This window comes from Globicephala melas, chromosome 5 (assembly GCF_963455315.2).
Source record: "Globicephala melas chromosome 5, mGloMel1.2, whole genome shotgun sequence".
Classification (NCBI taxonomy): domain Eukaryota; kingdom Metazoa; phylum Chordata; class Mammalia; order Artiodactyla; family Delphinidae; genus Globicephala; species Globicephala melas.
The window spans coordinates 60,883,747-60,904,816 of NC_083318.1; the positions used below are offsets into that span (position 1 = coordinate 60,883,747).

General features: G+C 37.5%; 1 protein-coding gene across 5 annotated transcripts in view; it reads right to left on the reverse strand.

The window, feature by feature from the left end:
• ARAP2 (ArfGAP with RhoGAP domain, ankyrin repeat and PH domain 2) overlaps positions 1–21,070 on the reverse strand; it is a 199,575-nt gene that overhangs the window by 17,216 nt on the left and 161,289 nt on the right. For all 5 annotated transcript variants that reach the window (XM_060299232.1, XM_030881005.2, XM_060299231.1 and 2 more), the window contains 4 exons: positions 19,922–20,061; positions 13,144–13,226; positions 11,998–12,033; positions 1,898–1,961 (listed from right to left, as the gene is read on the reverse strand). In XM_060299232.1, coding sequence (XP_060155215.1) covers positions 1,898–1,961; positions 11,998–12,033; positions 13,144–13,226; positions 19,922–20,061 — 323 coding nt within the window. The remainder of the gene's footprint in view (positions 1–1,897; positions 1,962–11,997; positions 12,034–13,143; positions 13,227–19,921; positions 20,062–21,070) is intronic.

The window sequence follows — 21,070 nt, forward strand, 5'->3', positions numbered from 1 at the left end:
CCTTCATTTCAGACAGGTCTCAGCACACCTTTCAGATACTCAGAAAGGTATTCCCTGAGAATCTTTCTCAATTAATGTCCTCCTTATATCAGTCACACTGGCTTTCCTTTCCCTAGCTTATTTTATTTATTGTTTTATCACACTAATATCTATTTGAAATTTTATCAGATTATCCTCTATACTATTTTAGAAATACTAATTGAGCATGTACTTTGGAAGATGTATTGGGTTCTGTGATGCAGATATATAATTAGTTCTAATAAGACTGACAAGGTCCTTCCTCTCATGGAGTTTACATTTTAGTAGGAAAGACAGACATAAACCTAAAGACACAAATGCTTTTTAATTAGTATGACAGTGTTGAAGTAAAGAATGCTAAGGGTTCCTACAGCCTGAAGGTCTAATTGGTCTGAAGGTCAGGGAAGGTTTCTCTGAGAATGTGACATGTAAGCCGAAGACTTTTGAGGCAGGGGTAAGGATGGGGATGGATATTAGAAAAGTATTCAGGGCACCAGAAAGAATGCATTGTAAGGGGCACTCACTGTTGGATTTTGTGTGTGTGTGTGTGTGTGTGTGTGTGTGTGTGTGTGTGTGTATTAACGTATATATTAATGTTTGCTATTTTCCTGTCTCTTTCCCTATGGAGGTGAACCATTAAATCCTCAAATCCAAAAGGACCTTAGTGTTTACCTTAATCCTAAGAAGTGGAATGAACTTAAGAAATGTAATTGGGCTGAGTCTCTGGGGCCAACACAATGAGGGACAGGTGAGTCAGGAAGAAATAACTTGGTGGTAAGAGCAACCTCTGCTTCCTGGCTATTTACACCTTAATTTTCAACTACAGAGTCTACTGACTTCAGTTATAAAAATGAAAACAATTTAGTTGTGCCATAACCAGACACTGTAACAGTTTTAGACTCTATAGTTCCAATCTTACTAATACTTCAAGCCTACTCTTTTTACAGTAGGACTTGAATATCTGGATTTTTAAACAGTCACAAAAAAGAAGCAAAGTCTCTAAAATGTTAGCCACTGATCTTTTTCTGAAAATGCATTCCCAGGTAGTAATAGTAGAATCGGGCTGAGAAAAGCAGTGTTTATTAACCACTGGGAAGGTTAATAAGTTACATGAACAGAGAAAATGGTTTTCAAAACAAATAAGGACAAGATTTGGGGGTGAATTAACTTCTCACCTGTAAGAGAAACAGGGAAGCACATCCTCAGTAATAAACAGTGGCAACTTAATTGTTACCAGTGAATTTCAATGCTCTTGTGGGGAAGCATTGCTGGGAATTCGGCCAGACAAGGTTGGGGAAGAAACCAGTCCTATTAATGGGTCTATTTAACCTGTCACTGAAAGAGTGAGTGCTCCAATAGGGAGGAGACTAATTGGGGAATTGAGTATAGATGTTGGCCTCTGGTGCCTCTGTGTTAAACCACTAACTAAATGTATGGTCCTAAGCAAATCATGGAGCCTTTGGTAACCTTTGTTCCCTCATCTATAAGCAGTGCCATGCAATTTGTTGCAAGGAATACATGAGTTAACTCTTTTGAAGTATCTAGCACACAATATGTATTTAAAGAAATGTACGTTCCTGTCCTTGTTTCTGGAAAAAGCAGGAAGCTGTGGGGAGAACAAGAAGGAAAAGAGCACATTTTCTAAACAAAGATTAATGTGGGACTGCAAAAAAAAAAAAAAAAAGATGCAACAAAGAGTAGACTCTCTTTCAAAGAGTAATGGGTAAATCTGGGTTCTCATATATTTAAAAAAACATGAATGAGAAAATAAAAGTATACACATAAAACTCATTAAAAATTCTTTGAAAACTACTACCCTATTAACATTTGCTATAAACAGTTGTTATACTTTACTGGCTAGTTGAAACAGATACAATACCTGGGCGATAAAGATGTTGGCCATCCACTCCATCTGAGTTTGTGAACTATCACAACACAGGTGCCTGCAAAACAATGTTTATAAAATATAATATTGAAAAAGACAGTGGAATTCTCCAGTGTATTTATTTGGTGAGTAAGTGATCAGAAACCTCTTGGGGTTTCTCCTCTTAATGACATTAATGTCATCAAAATGGGAGTATTTCAATACAAGTTACTTCAGGCTTCTGTTAAGTGTACAGTATCAAAACAGTATAAATATGCTAGTTTAACCAAAATATAGCCAAAGCCTTTGGTAACTGCTGAAAAATGATTGGTGGTATTTTTGGAAAGGCAGAAAGGTCAATGTCATTTGCTTTCTTAGGTACGTGACTGTATAACATCTTTTTCCCCAGAAACTCTGAGCCTAAGAAGAAAAAGTTTGTGCACATAAGAGCAGATTTTTGAAAAAGGCTTAATCAGCCACCTTCATTATGATTATAAACATTATACCCACAAGGCTCATGAAAAATGAACTAAATGAAAAACCACTGCATGTCCAATAACACTGATTCAGTAACCTTTTATTGAAAACCTACACAAAACAGAGATGTTGCCCTCTAGGTTCACATCCTCTATTAGGGGAGCCAGGAATATAAACAAATAAATTATAAGACAGTGAGAAAAAGAGAAAGTAAAGTTGAACACAAACATAAAAAGAAAGGGAGCTTCAAGATGGCGGAAGAGTAAGACATGGAGACCACCTTCCTCCCCACAAATACATCAGAAATACATCTACATAAGGAACAACTCCTACAGAACACCTACTGAACTCTGGCAGAAGACCTCAGATGTCCTAAAAGGCAAACTCCCCACATACCTGGGTAGGGCAAAAGAAAAAAGAAAAAACAGAGACAAAAGAATAGGGACAGAACCTGCACCAGTGGGAGGGAGCTGTGAAGGAGGAAAGATTTCCACACACTAGAAGCCCCTTCGCGGGTGGAGACTGTGGGTGGCGGAGCGGGCAAGCTTCGAAGCCACGGAAGAGAGCACAGTAACGGGTGCGGAGGGCAAAGCGGAGAGATTCCTGCATGGAGGATCGGTGCCGACCAGCACTCACCAGCCCAAGAGGCTTGTCTGCTCACCTGCCGGGACAGGTGGCTGCTGGGAGCTGAGGCTCGGGCTTCCATCGGATCCCAGGGAGAGGAATGGGGTTGGCTGCATGAACACAGCCTGAAGGGGGCTAGTGCGCCACAGCTAGCTGGGAGCGAGTCCGGGAAAAAGTCTGGAACTGCCTAAGAGGCAAGAGACTTTTTCTTGCCTCTTTGTTTCCTGGTGCGCGAGGAGAGGGGATTAAGAGTGTGGCTTAAAGGAGCTCCAGAGATGGGCGCAAGATGTGGATATCAGCGTGGACCCCAGAGATGAGCATGAGACACTAAGGATGCTGCTGAAGCCACCAAGGAGCCTGTGTGCAAGCACAGGTCACTATCCACACCTCCCCTCCCGGAATCCTGTGCAGCCCGCCACTGCCAGGGTCCCGTGATACAGGGACAACTTCCCCGGGAGGACACACAGTGCACCTCAGGCTGGTGCAACATCACAACAGTCTCTGCCACTGCAGGCTTGCCCCGAAATCCGTACCCCTCACTCCCCCAGGCCTGAGTGAGCCAGAGCCCCCAAATAAGCTGCTCCTTTAATCCCGTCCTGAGCAAAGAACAGATGCCCTCAGTGACCTACATGCAGAGGCGGGGCCAAATCCAAAGCTGAATCCCAGGAGCTGTGCAAACAAAGAAGAGAAAGGGAAATCTCTCCCAGCAGCCTCAGGAGCAGAGGATTAAATCTCCACAGTCAACTTGATGTACCCTGCATCTGTGGAATACCTGAATAGACAAAGAATCATCCCAAACTGAGGATGTTGACTTCAGGAGCAACGATATATATATATTTTTTCCTGTTTCTCTTTTTGTGAGTGTGTATTTGTATACTTCTGTGTGTGATTTTGTCTCTATAGCTTTGCTTTTACCATTTGTCCTAGGGTGCTGTCTGTCCATTTTTTTTGTTTTTTAGTTTTCAGCACTTGTTATCATTGGTGGATATCGTTTTTGGTTTGTTGCTCTCTTCTTTCTTTCTATTACTTAAAATTTTTTTAAAATTATTATTTAATAATTTATTTTATTTTAATTTATTTTATTTTATCTTCTTTGTTTCTTTTTTTTCTCCCTTTTATTCTGAGCCGTGCGGATGACAGGCTCTTGGTGCTCCAGCCAGACATAAGGGCTGTGCCTCTGAGGTGGGAGAGCCAAGTTCAGGACACTGGTCCACAAGAGACCTCCTAGCTCCACATAATATCAAAGGGCGAAAATCTCCCAGAGATCTCCATCTCAACGCCAAGACCCAGCTCCACTCAACGACCAGCAAGTTACAGTGCTGGACAGCCTATGCCAAACAACTTACAAGACAGGAACACAACCCTACCCATTAGCAGAGAGGATGCCTAAAATCATAATAAGGCCACAGAAACCCCAAAACACACCACCAGATGTGGACTTGCCAACCAGAAAGACAAGATCCAGCCTCATCCACCAGAACATAGGCACTAGTCCCCTGCACCTGGAAGCCTACACAACCCACTGAACCAACCTTAGCCACTGGGGAAAGACACCAAAAACAACAGGAACTACGAACCTGCAGCCTGCGAAAAGGAGACCCCAAACACAGTAAGTTAAGCAAAATGAGAAGACAGAGAAACACACAGCAGATGAAGGAGCAAGGTAAAAACCCACCAGACCTAACAAATGAAGAGGAAATAGGCAGTCTACCTGAAAAAGAATTCAGAATAATGATAGTAAAGATGATCCAAAATCTTGGAAATAGAATGGAGAAAATATAAGAAATGTTTAACAAGGACCTAGAAGAATGAAAGAGCAAACAAACAGTGATGAAGAACACAATACATGAAATTAAAAATTCTCTAGAAGGCATCATTAGCAGAATAACTAAGGCAGAAAAACGGATAAGTGACCTGGAACATAAAATAGTGGAAATTACTACAGAGCAGAATAAAGAAAAAATAATGAAAAGATTGAAGACATTCTCAGAGACCTCTGGGACAATATTAAACGCACCAACATTTGAATTATAGGGGTCCCAGAAGAAGAAGAGAAAAAGAAAGGGACTGAGAAAATATTTGAAGAGATTATAGTTGAAAACTTCCCTAATATGGGAAAGGAAATAGGTAATCAAGTCCAGGAAGCACAGAGAGACCCATATAGGATAAGTCCAAGGAGAAATATGCTAAGACACATATTAATCAAACTATCAAAAAATTAAATACAAAGAAAAAGTATTGAAGGCAGCAAGGGAATAACAACAAATAACACACAAGGGAATCCCCATAAGGTTAACAGCTGATCTTTCAGCAGAAACTCTGCAAGCCAGAGGGAGTAGAAGGACATATTTAAAGTGATGAAGGAGAAAAACCTACAACCAAGATTACTCTACCCAGCAAGTATCTCATTCGGATTTTGTTGTTGTTGTTGTGGTACGCGGGCCTCTCACTGTTGTGGCCTCTCCTGTTGCAGAGCACAGGCTCCGGACATGCAGGCTCAGCGGCCATGGCTCATGGGCGCAGCTGCTCCACGGCATGTGGGATCTTCCCGGACCGGGGCATGAACCCGTGTCCCCTGCATCGGCAGGCAGACTCCCAACCACTGCGCAACCAGGGAAGCCCTCATTCAGATTTGATGGAGAAATTAAAACCTTTACAGACAAGCAAAAGCTAAGAGAACTCAGGACCACCAAACCAGCTTTACAACAAATGCTAAAGGAACTTCTCTAGGCAGGAAACAAAAGAGAAGGAAAAGACCTACAATAACAAACCCAAAACAATTAAGAAAATGGGAATAGGAACATACATGTTGATAATTACCTTAATGTAGATGGATTAAATGCTCCAACCAAAAGACACAGACTGGCTGAATGGATACAAAAACAAGACCCATATATATGCTGTCTACAAGAGACTCACTTCAGACTTAGGAACACATACATACTGAAAGTGAGGGGATGGAAAAAGATATTTCATGCAAATGTAAATCAGAAGAAAGTTGGAGTAGCAATTCTCATATCTACAAAATAGCCTTGAAAACAAAGAGTATTACAAGAGACAAAGAAGGACACTACATAATGATTAAGGGATAAATCCAAGAAGAAGATATAACAATTGAAAATATTTATGAACCCAATACAGGAGCACCCCAATACATAAGGCTAATACTAACAGCCATAAAAGGGGAAATCAACATGAACACAATCATAGTAGGGGACTTTAACACCCCACTTTTACCAATGGACAGATCATCCAAAATGAAAATAAATAAGGGAACACAAGCTTTAAGTGATACATTAAACAAGATGGACTTAATTGATATTTATAGGACAATCCATACAAAAACAACAGAATACATTCTTCTCAAGTGCTCATGGAACATTCTCCAGGATAGATCATATCTTGGGTCACAAATCAAGCCATGGTAAATTTAAGAATACTGAAATCATATCAAGTATCTTTTCCGACCACAACGCTATGAGACTAGATATCAATTACAGGAAAAAATCTGTAAAAAATACAAACACATGGAGGCTAAACAACACACTACTTAATAACCAAGAGATCACTGAAGAAATCAAAGGGGAAATCAAAAAATACCTAGAAACAAATGACAATGAAAACAGGTTGGCCCAAAAACTATGGGATGCAGCAAAAGCTGTTCTAAGAGGGAAGTTTATAGCAATACAATTCTACCTTAAGAAACAAGAAACATCTCAGATTAACAACCTAACCTTACACATAAAGCAATTAGAGAAAGAAGAACAAAAAACGCCAACGTTAGCAGAAGGAAAGAAATCAAAAAGATCAGATCAGAAATAAATGAAAAAGAAATTATGAAAACGATAGCAAAGATCAATAAAACTAAAAGCTGGTTCTTTGAGACAATAAACAAAATTGATAAATCATTAGCCAGACTCATCAAGAAAAAAAGGGAGGGAGCCTGAACCAAGATAGTAGAGTAGAAGGAAGTCCTCTCACGCCCTCTTGTGAGAACACCAGAATCACAACTAGCTGCTGGACAATCATAGACAAGAAGACACTGGAACTCACCAAAAAAGATACCCCATATCCAAAGATAAAGGAGAAGCCACAATGAGATGGTATGAGGGGCACAGTCACTGCAAAATCAAATCCCATAACTGCTAGGTGGGTGACTCAGAGACTGGAGAACACTTATACCACAGAAGTCCACCCACTGGAGTTAAGGTTCTGAGGCCCTCGTCAGCCTTCCTAACTTTGGGGTCTGGCAATGGGAGGAGGAATTCCTAGAGAATCAGACTTTGAAGGCTAGTGGGATTTGATTGCAGGAATTCGACAGGATTGGGGGAAACAGAGACTGCACTTTTGGAGGGCACACACAAAGCACTGTGCGCATTGGGACCCAGGGGAAGGAGCAGTAACCCCAGGGGAGACTGAACCAGACCTACCAGCTAGTGTTGGAGGGTCTCCTACAGAGGTGGGGGGTGGCTGTGGCTCACCATGGGGACAAGGACACAGGCAGCAGAAGTTCTGGGAAGCAGTCCTTGGCATGAGCCCTCCCAGAGTCGGCCATTAGCCACACCATAGGGCCCAGATAGGCTCCAGTGTTGCATTGCCTCAGGCCAAACAACCAATAGGGAGGGAACCCAGCCTCACCCATCAGCAGTCAAGTGGATTAAAGTTTTACTGAGCTCTGACCACCAGAGCAACACCCAGCTCTACCCACCACGATTCCCTCCCATCAGGAAACCTGCACAAGCCTCTTAGATAGCCTCATCCACCAGAGGGCAGACAGCAGAAGCAAGAAGAACTACAGTCCTGTAGCCTGGGGAACAAAAACCACATCCGCAGAAAGACAGACAAGATGAAAAGGCAGAGGGCTATGTACCAGATGAAGAAACAAGATAAAACCCCAGAAAAACGACTAAATGAAGTGGAGATAGGCAACCTTCCAGAAAAAGAATTCAGAATAATGATAGTGAAGATGACCCAGGACCTCAGAAAAAAAATGGAGGCAAAGATTGAGAACATGCAAGTAATGTTTAACAAAGACATAGAAGAATTAAAGAACAAACAAATAGAGATGAACAATACAATAACTGAAAATGAAAACTACACTAGAAGGAATCAATAGCAGAATAACTGAGGCAGAAGAATGGATAAGTGACGTGGAAGACAGAATGGTGGAATTCACTGCTGCAGAATAGAATAAAGAAAAAAGAATGAAAAGAAATGAAGACAGCCTAAGAGACCTCTGGGACAACATTTGCATTATAGGGGTCCCAGAAGGAGAAGAGAGAGAGAAAGATCCCGAGAAAATATTTGAAGAGATTACAGTGAAAACCTTCCCTAACATGGGAAAGGGAATAGCCACCGAAGTCCAGGAAGCACAGCGAGTCCCATGCAGGATAAACCCAAGGAGAAACATGCTGAGACACATAGTAATCAAATTGGCAAAAATTAAAGATAAAGAAAAATTATTGAAAGCAGCAAGGGAAAAACGAAAAATAACATACAAGGGAACTTCCATAAGGTTAACAGCTGATTTCTCAGCAGAAACTCTACAAAGCCACAAGGGAGTGGCATGATATACTTAAAGTGATGAAAGGGAAGAACCTACAACCAAGTTTACTCTACCTGGCAAGGATCTCACTCAGATTCGATGGAGAAACCAAAAGCTCTACAACAAATGGCACAGGAACTTCTCTAAGTGGGAACCACAAGAGAAGAAAAGGACCTACAAAAACACACCCTAAACAATTAAGAAAACAGTCATAGGAACATACATATTGATAATTACCTTAAACGTGAATGGATTAAATGCTCCCACGAAAAGACACAGGCTTGCTGAATGGATACAAAAACAAGACCCATCTATATGCTGTCTACAAGAGTCCCACTTCAGACCTAGGGACACATACAGACTGAAAGTGAGGGGATGGAAAAAGATATTCCATGCAAATGGAAATCAAAAGAAAGCTGAAGTAGCAATACTCATATCAGATAAAATAGATATTAAAATAAAGAATGTTACAAATGACAAGGAAGGACAATACATAATGATCAATCCAAGAAGAAGATATAACAATTATAAATATGTATGCACCCAACATAGGAGCACCTCAATACATAAGGCAACTGCTAATGGCTGTAAAAGAGGAAATCGACAGTAACAGAATAATTTTGGGGGACTTTAACACCTCACTTTACACCAATGAACAGACCATCCAAAATGAAAATAAATAAGGAAAGAGAAGCTTTAAATGACACAAGAGACCAGATATCTTTAATTGACATTTATAGGACATTCCACCCAAAAGCAGCAGATTACACTTTCATCTCAAGTGCGCAGGGAACATTCTCCAGGATAGATCACATCTTGGGTCACAAATCAAGGCTCAGTAAATTTACGGAAATTGAAATCATATCAAGCATCTTTTCTGACCACAATGCTATGAGATTAGAAATGAATTACAGGGGAAAAAACATAAAAAACACAAACACATGGAGGCGAAACACTAGGTTACTAAATAACCAAGAGATCGCTGAAGAAATCAAAAAGGAAATCAAAAAATAGCTAGAGACAAATGATAATGAAAACACGACAACCCAAAACATATGGGATGCAGTAAAAGCAGTTCTAAGAGGGAAGTTTATAGCTATACAAGCCTACCTCAAGAAACAAGAAAAATCTCAAATAAATAATCTAACCTTACACCTAAAGGAACTAGAGAAAAAAGAAGAAACAAAATCCACAGTTAATAGAAGGAAAGAAATCATAAATATCAGAGCAGAAATAACTGAAATAGAAACAAAGAAAAGAATAGCAAGGATCAATACAACTAAAAGCTGGTTCTTGGAGAAGATAAACAAAATTGATAAGCCATTAGCCAGACTCAACAAGAAAAAGAGGGAGAGGACTCAAATCAATAAAATTAGAAATGAAAAAGGAGAAGTTACAACAGACACTGCAGAAATACAAAGCATCACAAGAGACTACTACAAGCAACTCTATGCCAATAAAATGGACAACCTGGAAGAAATGGACAAATTCTTAGAAAGGTATAACCTTCCAAGACTGAACCAGGAAGAAATAGAAAATATGAACAGACCAATCACAAGTAATGAAATTGAAACTGTGATTAAAAATCTTCCAATAAACAAAAGTCCAGGACCAGATGGCTTCACAGGTGAATTCTATCAAACATTTAGAGAAGAGCTAACACCCATCCTTCTCAAACTCTTCCAAAAAGTTGCAGAGGAAGGAACACTCCCAAACTCATTCTATGAGGCCAGCATCACCCTGATACCAAAACCAGACAAAGATACTACAAAAAGAGAAAATTATAGGCCAATATCACTGATGAATATAGGTGCAAAAATCCTCAACAAAATACTAACAAACAGAATCCAACAACACATTAAAAGGATCATATACCATGATCAAGTAGGATTTCTCCCAGGGATGCAAGGATTCTTCAATATATGCAAATCAATCAACATGATACACCACATTAACAAACTGAAGAGTAAAAACCATATGACCATCTCAATAGATGCAGAAAAAGCTTTGACAAAGTTCACCACCCATTTATGATAAAAACTCTCCAGAAAGGGGGCATAGAGGGAACCTACCTCAACATAATAAAGGCTATATATGACAAACCCACAGCAAACATCATTCTCAATGGTGAAAAAATGAAAGCATTTCCTCTAAGATCAGGAACAAGACAAGAATGTCCACTCTCACCGCTCTTATTCAAAATAGTTTTGGAAGTCCTAGCCTCAGCACTCAGAGAAGAAAAAGAAATAAAAGGAATACAAATTGGAGAAGAAGAAGTAAAGCTGTCACTGTTTGCAGATGACATGATACTATACATAGAGAATCCTAAAGATGCCACCAGAAAACTACTAGAGCTAATCAATGAATTTGGTAAAGTAGCAGGATACAAAATTAAAAAATTAAGAAATCTCTTGCATTTCTATACACTAATGATGAAAAATCTGAAAGAGAAATTAAGGAAACACTCCTATTTACCATTGCAGCAAAAAGAATAAAATACCTAGGAATAAACCTAGCTAGAGAGACAAAAGACCTGTATACACAAAATTATGACACTGATGAAAGAATTAAAGATGATACCAACAGATGGAGAGATATACCATGTTCTTGTATTGGAAGAATGAATACTGTGAAAATGACTATACTACCCAACACAATCTACAGATTCAATGCAATCCCTGTCAAATTACCACTGGCATTTTTTATGGAATTAGAACAAAAAATCTTAAAATTTGTATGGAGACACAAAAGACCCAGAATAGTCAAAGCAGTCTTGAGGGAAAAAAGCAGAGCTGGAGGAATCAGACTCCCTGACTTCAGACAATACTACAAAGCTACAGTAATCAAGACAATATGGTACTGGCACAAAAACAGAAACATAGATCAATGCAACAAGATAGAAAGCCCAGAGGTAAACCCACACACCTATGGTCAACTAATCTATGACAAAGGAAGCAAGGATATACAATGGAGAAAAGACAGTCTCTTCAAAAGTGGTGCTGGGAAAACTGGACAGCTACATGTAAAAGAATGAAGTTAGAACAGTCCCTAACACCATACACAAAAATAAACTCAAAATGGATTAGAAAAAAAAATACCTCTATGGAAAGAACAGGTTTGAAACTAAGATTTTTTATTTTTTACTCTGAGTTTTGGTGACTTATTATCCTTTATTTAAAACTGAGTTTTGCCTGCTTATCCCATAAAACCAGAGATTCCTCATTTACATAATGAGTAGGAAGAAATCATGTGTAGCTTCTCTTTACAGGCAGTGGCAAATAGGATACATGAGACTGAAACAGACCTAAACCCTGAAGCAAATCTACTTTCCTCTTCTTAGGCTCAAAGTATTTAGAAAAGATTTTAACTTCACTTAGAAGAAACATTTCCTGTCTCTAGATCTATCTGCCAAATACTAATCCTGTATCATCAATATATCAAATCCAAAACTTGCTGGCTGTTAACTTACCAGAGATGTTTTTCAGAATATGCCGTCAATCCCCAACTGCATCACATGGGAAAAAAACACATGCATACATATTAAAAATGATTCATTTTACAAGATAATACACAGGATTAGATGTTAAGGAGGTAATATTTAATGGTGGGAATGCATAACAGAATTGATACCCACAAGTGATGATTCATTGGGTATCATTTATCTAGAGGTAAATGATAAATGTTGAGGTATTTGGCTACAAATTTAAATACACTGAAGGACACAGGGGGAAAGGGTCTCATGATGTTATGCGGCAGTGGGGGAAATCTCTCACAGGATATTCGGGGCTGAGTAAGGCCAGATGTCTAGGAAAATGGCCAAAATAAGATAATATATATATATATTTACTTATTGATACTGTGAGAAATTTTAAAGAATGTGCCAGTCACAACACAGATATATGTGCTGGGCTTAGAAATTAAGCACAGAGGCAAAAGTGAGGACATTTTCAGTGACAGAATCTGAATCATATGCAGTTCATTAAAATGGCATTTCATGATATTAAAAGTATTAGTGCAAACATTAATTAGCTAATCAAAGTAATCCGTGATGAGAAAGTGTGGTATAACTCGAATGTTGGGTTGATTCAAGTGCTAATGAGAAACATAATATTTAAGAAGGGTCCACTTCCTCTCAACCATCTGTGTGCTGTGGGTTTATTACCAAACTCAGCAAAACGAAGGGGGCAAATTATAAAGCCAGGACCAAGATGATGTAAAAGCCATGGAGGCTGGAGGGCAGCATTTGTCTTCCTTTGGGTAGACTTGTTTGGAACATTCCTTACATCGCTAGGCTGTGACTGAGCAAGGAATGGGATGTGGAGAAACCCATGTGCTTCTCAGTAGACAGGGCCTTCTGGGGATTTCTTGTTCTACACAGAGGAGATGCAATCACCCAGTAGCTTGACTTGAGCGGGAACATCATCATCCCTCCTCATCCACCCACACAGGTTCCCTTGACCTGCCATAGGTCCCCTGCCACATGTCTGTGGCAACTTAAGGAATCTTTCTAAAGCTTAACTTATAACAAGTTAGACTAATGCCACTGATCCCTAAGTCCTTGAACAGATATACTTTCCTGTAACTTTTTCAACAGCTCTTCCCTTCCAAGCTTTACCTTGTTGGAGGCTTCATCTTCTTTTTTACTCCAAGATAAAACTTCATTGAACTGAGAGAAAACATTTTGTCAGGTTTACTACTCTGTAAAGGAAAACAAGGTAAATTTGTAATTAAACAGATTTTATCAGTATCCTTCTATTTTCCTTAAGTATTAAGAATCGAGTTTAGAATTATTAGTTTCTCCAATGTTTCATGAATGTAATACCAAATTTTTAGTAAATGAAGATTGTTTTGATTAAAATGTTATAAATTTAAATAAATCTGGATACATACATATGATTACATATGTGTGTATATATACAAACACACACATACAATAATTCCTTATTCAAAACACTTGGGACCAGATGTATATGAGAATTGATAATTTTTCAATTTTTCATACTTAAAAAATACATGTGCGATATATTTTGTAACTCCATGACACCACCAGTGTTGTCTGGGGCAGCACCCTATATTCAAATATATTCATATTTCTCTACAAAAATGCATGACATTTCATACAGTGTGAATAAGTAAAGGTCATAAATATTGTTATGGACTGAATGTTAGTCCACAGTATAGATGAGAATTTAAGTTGAAAAACTTTGGTTAACAATTATCCCAGTCCTTATTAAACAAATCTTTCTTTAGACATGCATTTATGATGGCATAATTATCAAAAATAAATTATGATAAACAGTTACATCTTTTACCTCACTTTATGTTACCAATGCTATCTCTGTTCATTTTTATGCCAGGATATTATCTAACCTATTTTACTTTTACTGTATGAATAAATAGTTGGATGGGAAATACTTGACAATTATTTTACTTTTTATGTCCCCCAAAATGTTTGTAAATACTCTTCTCTGTTTACCCTTTGAGGTGAGTTATCAAATCATTTTTTCCAAGTTCTAAAAATAATTCCCTTTGCGATTTTGAAAAGAATTACATTAAACCTATAGATCAATATTAGTAGACTTTGTCTTTTTGTGTTTTTATATATAAATTTATTTTTTGGCTGCTTTGGGTTTTCGTTGCTGGGCGTGGGCTTTCTCTAGTTGTGGTGAGTGGGGGCTATACTCCTCGTTGCTGTGCACAGGCTTCTCACTGCCTTGGCTTCTCTTGTTGCAGAGCACAGGCTCTAGGCAGGCAGGCTTCAGTAGTTGTGGCACACTGGCTCAGTAGTTGTGGCTCGAGGGCTCTAGCGCGCAGGCTCAGTAGTTGTGGCGCACAGGCTTAGTTGCTCTGCGGCATGTGGGATCTTCCTGGACCAGGGCTCGAACCTGTGTCCCCTGCATTGGCAGGCGGATTCTTAACCACTGCACCACCAGGGAAGTCCATAGATCAATATTAGTAGACTTTACATTAATTTTCTTTCATTTCTATCGGTGCAGTTCTGTAGTCTTCTTCATGTAAGCCTCTTCTTCTTAAGGTCATTTTCTGGTAGTTTATGTGTTTGGTTTGGGGGTATTGATTTTTTAGCTTGCTACTTTACTGAATGTTAAGGAATAACACTTGAAGTCTGATATGGAACAGTGAGGTAGCTTTGTAATTCAGTAAGTTTTCCATATAGGAAAGAGTCAAGGAGAGGAGAACGTAGGAGTGTATATAGTAGCACAGACTCCTGGATACCTTTGTCAGAGGTTCAATCGGATTACATCTGTGGTTAATGTCTCTCCTCAAAGCTTAGACTGCTAGTCCCAATGGAGGCAGCAGCAGGGTCAGGTGAGAGGCTGCAATTCCAGTAGTACAGGTAGAGGGGACCTGCACATTTAAGAATGAGAAGCACTGTGCCTGATCTAAGCAGTCTTATTTATACACGGCATTGATAAGCCCAGGACTGCCTATATTTTGAAACACTGTTGGCAATAGATAGAGAGCCTGAAGTAATACAACTGATTCCCAAGCCACTCTGGACATGCCAGCTCATGACTTTGTATTTTATCCTGTCCAAAGAGAACACAGATGCCATAATTTAAGATGAGTTCAGCCAAGGTGGAAAGAAACCCTTTTCAGTTTCAGTCTTTAAACTGAATAAGCATAAATAGGAACTGTAAGGATCCTAATGCAAAGTTCTATTAAAAGAAATCTCTTTTGGCATTATAACTTTACTGTTGGTTTATTACAACTCTTTAGGTATGTGTACCTTCTGGAGTATTTCTTCAAAAAGTTGAGGTGTTATGAAGTGTATAGTATGTTGCTACAGGCAGTATATTTCAAAGTAAAATTTTTAACTGAGCCAATTAAATTAGTGTGCTTAAAAAATTATTCTTGTTACTAAGAAGAGTTTGCTTATTAGTGCATGCAACTTTTAACGACCACTCCCTCCCCATTTGCTGTTTTCACACCATGAATAGTGTAATGATAATATTCGTTGAAACTTCTCACCTTTTATGTAAATCAAGTCTGAAAACATTTTAATTAACATTTTCTGTGCAGGGAAAACGCTCAAAACAAAATATATCTTCCTCTGTGTATTACCCTAATTTGTTGTTAATGAGCATTCATAAATTATCTCTAATTAACACATAGTCTCTTTAAATACACTTTTCAATTTGTAATTTCTACTCCCTTCTCAGTAAATCATTTTCTAAATATGTACAAGCACACATATATTAAGGGCAACTGTCAAACCAGAGCCAAATCTTTATTCAAATAAGCTAGGAGTTTTTTTACTATTGATTATTTACTGTAAAATCATTTGAAAAGCAAACACTGCCAGTGACTTGACCATCAATATTAAAAGGGAAAGACCAGCAACATGAAGAAATAACCAGCAAAATAACACCATGTGTTGAAAATAACAGTAGTTTGAGTTTAAAGGAAAACCACAAGTCTCTCATCTGCTTGCCTTAATGTGCAAATTAAAATATCAGTTGCATTAATTGATTCTGACAGATGCATAAATACAACTTTCAAACACTTAGACTGTAATTCCGTAACCTGAGGTCACTGTGACAAAAATAAAATGTCTTCATTGTCTTTAAAGAACACTATCTTTCTGACAAACACTATATGATCTCACTTATATGCAGAATCTAAAAAAGTCAAACTCACATAGAAGCAGAGTAGAATGGTGGTTTCCAGGGGATGGGAGTGAGGGAAATGGGAAGGTGTTGATCAAAGGGTACTAAGTTTCAGTTATGTAAAATGAATAGGTCCTGGAAGTCTAAAGTACAGCATGGTGACTACAGTTAACAGTACTGTATTGTATACTTGAAACTTGCTAAGAGGGTAGATCTTAAATGTTCTCACCACAAGTGCATACACACACAAAACTATGTGAGGTAATGAATATGTTAGTTAGCTTAGATTGTGGTAATCATGGCACAATGTATAGGTATATCAAAAGCATCACGTTGTATAACAAATAAATACAATTTTTGTCAATTATACTTCAATAAACATGGGGAAAAAATTCAAATGTCAAAAAAAAGAACACTGTCTTTCAGGCAAGCTCTCGATACTATTACTGTCTACCAGTTTGTATGAATTATTTTAGATTAAGCAGGATGATACTTTCAAAAAGATACAAATTCTTAAAAACATTCTGTTAAGGGATGAAATTCTTTAGCTCAATTACAAAATCATTTCATCTTAAAAAAATAATTTCTCCATGAACAGGCTTCCTTGTGGCAGGTTTTAAAATTTACATCAGCTTGGGGAAAAACATTATAAAAAACCTGAATTGTGTAAAGTGTCATATTTGAAAATATTTGGTACTATTAAAATGAAAAACACTTATCCTCTTTAAATAAAATTCCATCAGCAATAACACCAAGCCAAAATAATACAAATTATTGTTTCTATAGTAAGAAACAATAAAGCCTCTGCATAAAGCCTTTGGAAATAGACATCTGGGAATGAATTCTGACTCTATCGCTTATAGGCTAAGTGATCTTGGGCAAGTTATGTAATATCTTGGTATACTACATTTCTTCATCTGTCAAGGGGGAATAACTATAGCACTAGTTTCATAGGATTATTGTAAAGATAAAGTGCGATAATCAAAGCGAAATATATAGAACTCTGCTTTTTATGGATTAACGGGTTGAATGTTAGTTGGGGCCATTATGACTGCACTTCTATTGCTACTAGTTCTTTCTAGCAACCTTCTGTTGCTACACAATGGAAGCGTAGGTTCCTTAATGGGACTAAAAAGTCCATGGTGATTTTAAAATACCCTAAGCAGATATCCAACTACACAAGTGACAATTAACCAACATGTAAATGGAAGGACAAGGATGAAGGAAATGAGTCTAATGAAGATCAAGATGGGTGACGCATTGAAGAAAACCAAACAAAATTCAATCAGATTGAGTTCTAGATGGCTAGAATAAGCAGCTGTGAAGTTTAGCATTTCCTTTCATGAACATAAACCTACAGTTCATGAACCTTAAAATCTGATGTGTTTGGCTCACCTAATCCCAAATTCTTAAATGCCTTATTTCTGCAAACTCCACTCTTCCTGCACTGAACAAAGTGAAGAATGATATCAAATGATAATAAACGGTAACAATCGTTTGATACCCACACAGATTCCCTGCTAGGTTTATCAGATGGAGTAACAAAGTGTGACTTCCAGTATATAATACAGCCCTCTGAAGGGAGGGATTAAGGGCTGCGGAATTCAGTGCTGTTTTTGTTAGCTCCCTGCCTGGACATTCCACTGTTCTTGAAGAACATGAACGTGAAATGGATACACTAAGTAGAATGCTACTAAAATTTATTTATGCCCACCTGGAGGCTTCCCTGCTGGAGGAACATACAGGACAGTGGTCAGTGTGTGGAGAGCTCAGTAGAAGCCACAACTAAATGGGGCTATAGAACTTTGGAAACCTGTTTAATAATTCTTCCTTCATAACAATACAGTATTAAATAATAGATGTTACTAGTCTGGTCCTTCTTTATAGATCTCCAAAACACAACATAGTGAAGCATCACACGCTTGAAATATGCAAGCAATGCTTACTCAAGCGAATATTAGAATTCAATGGAAAAAAGTAGCTTTAGGTCCTGCCGTCATTCCACATTTAAAAGAATTGCTTGGATATTGCTTGAATCTCAAGGAAGTAGAAATGTTACTGTATATACCCATGTAACCACCACCCAAAACTGGATAGAGAACATTTATTTCTGTTATCCTAGAAAGTACCCTACCGACCCTATGTCCTTGCTTCAGTAGAAAACCTTCTCCACACCACAGGCAAACACTTTCTGACTCCCATCACCATAAATGATTTTGCCTCTTCTTAGACCTTTTATAGACAGACTCATATGGTACTATTTTGGGTCAAACTTTTTTGCTCAGCAAGGATTTGAACATTCACCCGTGTGGTTGCATTCATTCATTTTTATTGCTGAATATTATTCCATTGTCTGAATATATCATTCTCTTATTGATGGGCATTTAGAATGTTTACAGGTTTTAGCTTTTATAAATAAAGCTGCTTATGAATATTCTTGAACAAGTGCTTTAGTGGATATAATACCTGGGAATAGAGTTGCTGAATCATGGGGTAGATGTATGAATAACTTAATTTTAAAAACTGCCAAAAAACTTCTAATAGTAATTGTGTGATTTTACCCTTCCACCAGTTACTGATGAGGGTTTTAGTTAATCAACGTCCTTGTCAACATTAGATGTTGTCACTCTTATGATTTTAGTTGTACTAATGGTATAGCTTGTGGTTTTAATTTGCATTTTCCCTGATAACTAATGATGCTGAGCACTTTTGGTTCAACCACTTATTGGCCATTCCTATGTCTTCCTTCCTGTAATGTCTGTCCAATACTTTGCCCCAATTTTTATTGGGTTGTCTTTTTATTGTTGATTTGGAGGAGTTCTTTATATTGTGCAAATGAGTCCCTTTTCAGATATATGTACTATGAATAGATTTTTCTCAGGCTGGAACTTCCCTATTCATATTCTTAGTGGGCTGTTTTGATGAGCATGCTAATATACATACATATATATATATATATATATATATATATATATATATATATATATGTTTCACAGTTTGAAAAGGAACTTTTATATATATTCTTATTTAAGCATTACAACAATCTGGCATGCAGGACTCATACTATCATCATCATATTACAGATCTAGAAATGATGGATGACAGTTTAAGATTCTTATTCACACAACCAACTTGGCGGTTTTGAGGTTTTCTGATGCTAAGTTCAATATTCTTATACATACTCCCTCTTTTTCATCTCTAAGTCCTCTCTCCATTCCTCAATTCATTAATAAAAGCTGTTAGGGAATTCAAACATATTGGGATACATCAGTAAGATTCAATTAATAAATACAATATTACGAGTTAATTAATTCAAGAGTATAGGAAATATATTAATCTGATTTAATTTTTAATCAGATTTAGCATTTGGGTTTTGCCTTTTTATTCTACATTTTATTAATTTCCATTTGCTAAACTCAAGCCACTTTTGCCTTAAGGCATGACACATTCTCTTAATTTTATTGACTGAGATGCTGATTTATATGCTAGTTTATGTAACACATATTAGACTTTTCTTTAGAACCTAAGTCAATCTCTGCCCGAAAAAATATGAGGTGCTCAGAAAGGCCGTATAGGGAGTTCTTTACTGTGTTACTAGTTGCATTAATGTCATATCCCAGAGGCTGAAAGTAATCATCAGCTTACTGTACATTTTATTTACTAGAGGCCTTGACTTCCAAGAGAGAGGGCTGAGAGGCATGAAATAAGAATGTTAACACTCACACAAAAGTATATACATATTCAAATACTACATATATTAAATACCTTCATATCCTTGTAAAGAAAGAGATACCCATCTCGTAAAACAAAATACCGGTCTTGAAACTTATTTCCAGAGAGTATTTTAGATGGTTCTTCTTTGATTTTCAAGACTCCCTCTTTGATACTTTCCAGGGCCTTCCTCTCTGTAAAGTACAACATTTACTTTTGTAAGTTGGGTACATTTTCATTTATTTGGAATAGAATATAAAACATTTTTGTATTTTCAGTTTTGATGATATAAAGTAATAACTTGTTTCCTACCATTAAGAAGCCTCTAGTTAATTTCTGGGAACACCTTGTGTCAGGGGAGTATTGGATAAGTCATAGATCCAGTAACCAGATCTATTTATATCTATTTATAATACATAGGCCTGCCCATGCTGTCCAATTAGCTACTGGCTAATGAGCATCTGAAACATGGCTAGTCTCAACTGTGATGTGCTATGAGTATAAAATATATACCATATTTTGAAGATTAGTACCAAAAAAAATGTAAACATATCACAATTTTATAACACTGATTACATGTTGAACTAATAATATTTTGGATATGTGAGTTTAAATAGAAGATACAAGTAAAATTAATTTCACCTATTTCTTTATATATATGTTTATATATATATTTTAAAATGTGGCTATTAGGCAATTTAAAATTACATACTCAGCTTGCATTTTATTTCTCTGAATAGCACTCATATAAATAATGCAAAATACACAGGTAAAAGAGAAATCTCTTCTGGAATCCTGTCTCAGGAATCCAGGAATTCTTGAGACATTAGAGAAATTCCTATTCCTGTGAAACAGGTAAGGGTAAAGAAGGCAAAACTGCTAATAATGCTCGTGCAATACTGCCAGTGTCCCACACTTACAAATCATTTCAACAGTTTTATTAAAAATCACGTTTTTGGTAAAAAAAAAAAAAAATGTTGAAGTTGTGTAGATTTATCACGAATAAATTTATCACTGTATCTCTAGTCTACAGCTTTCTTTGTGAAATCCCAACAGTATTAAACTGCCTACTTGAGAACTGAGGAACAGTGGAAAGAAAAGAAACCTGAAGCCAAGTAGCCACGACATGGTCATTCTGGGGTCAACTCCTGCTTTTCCTGTAAAACAGGAGTGATAACACTTATCCTGCAGATTGTTATCCTC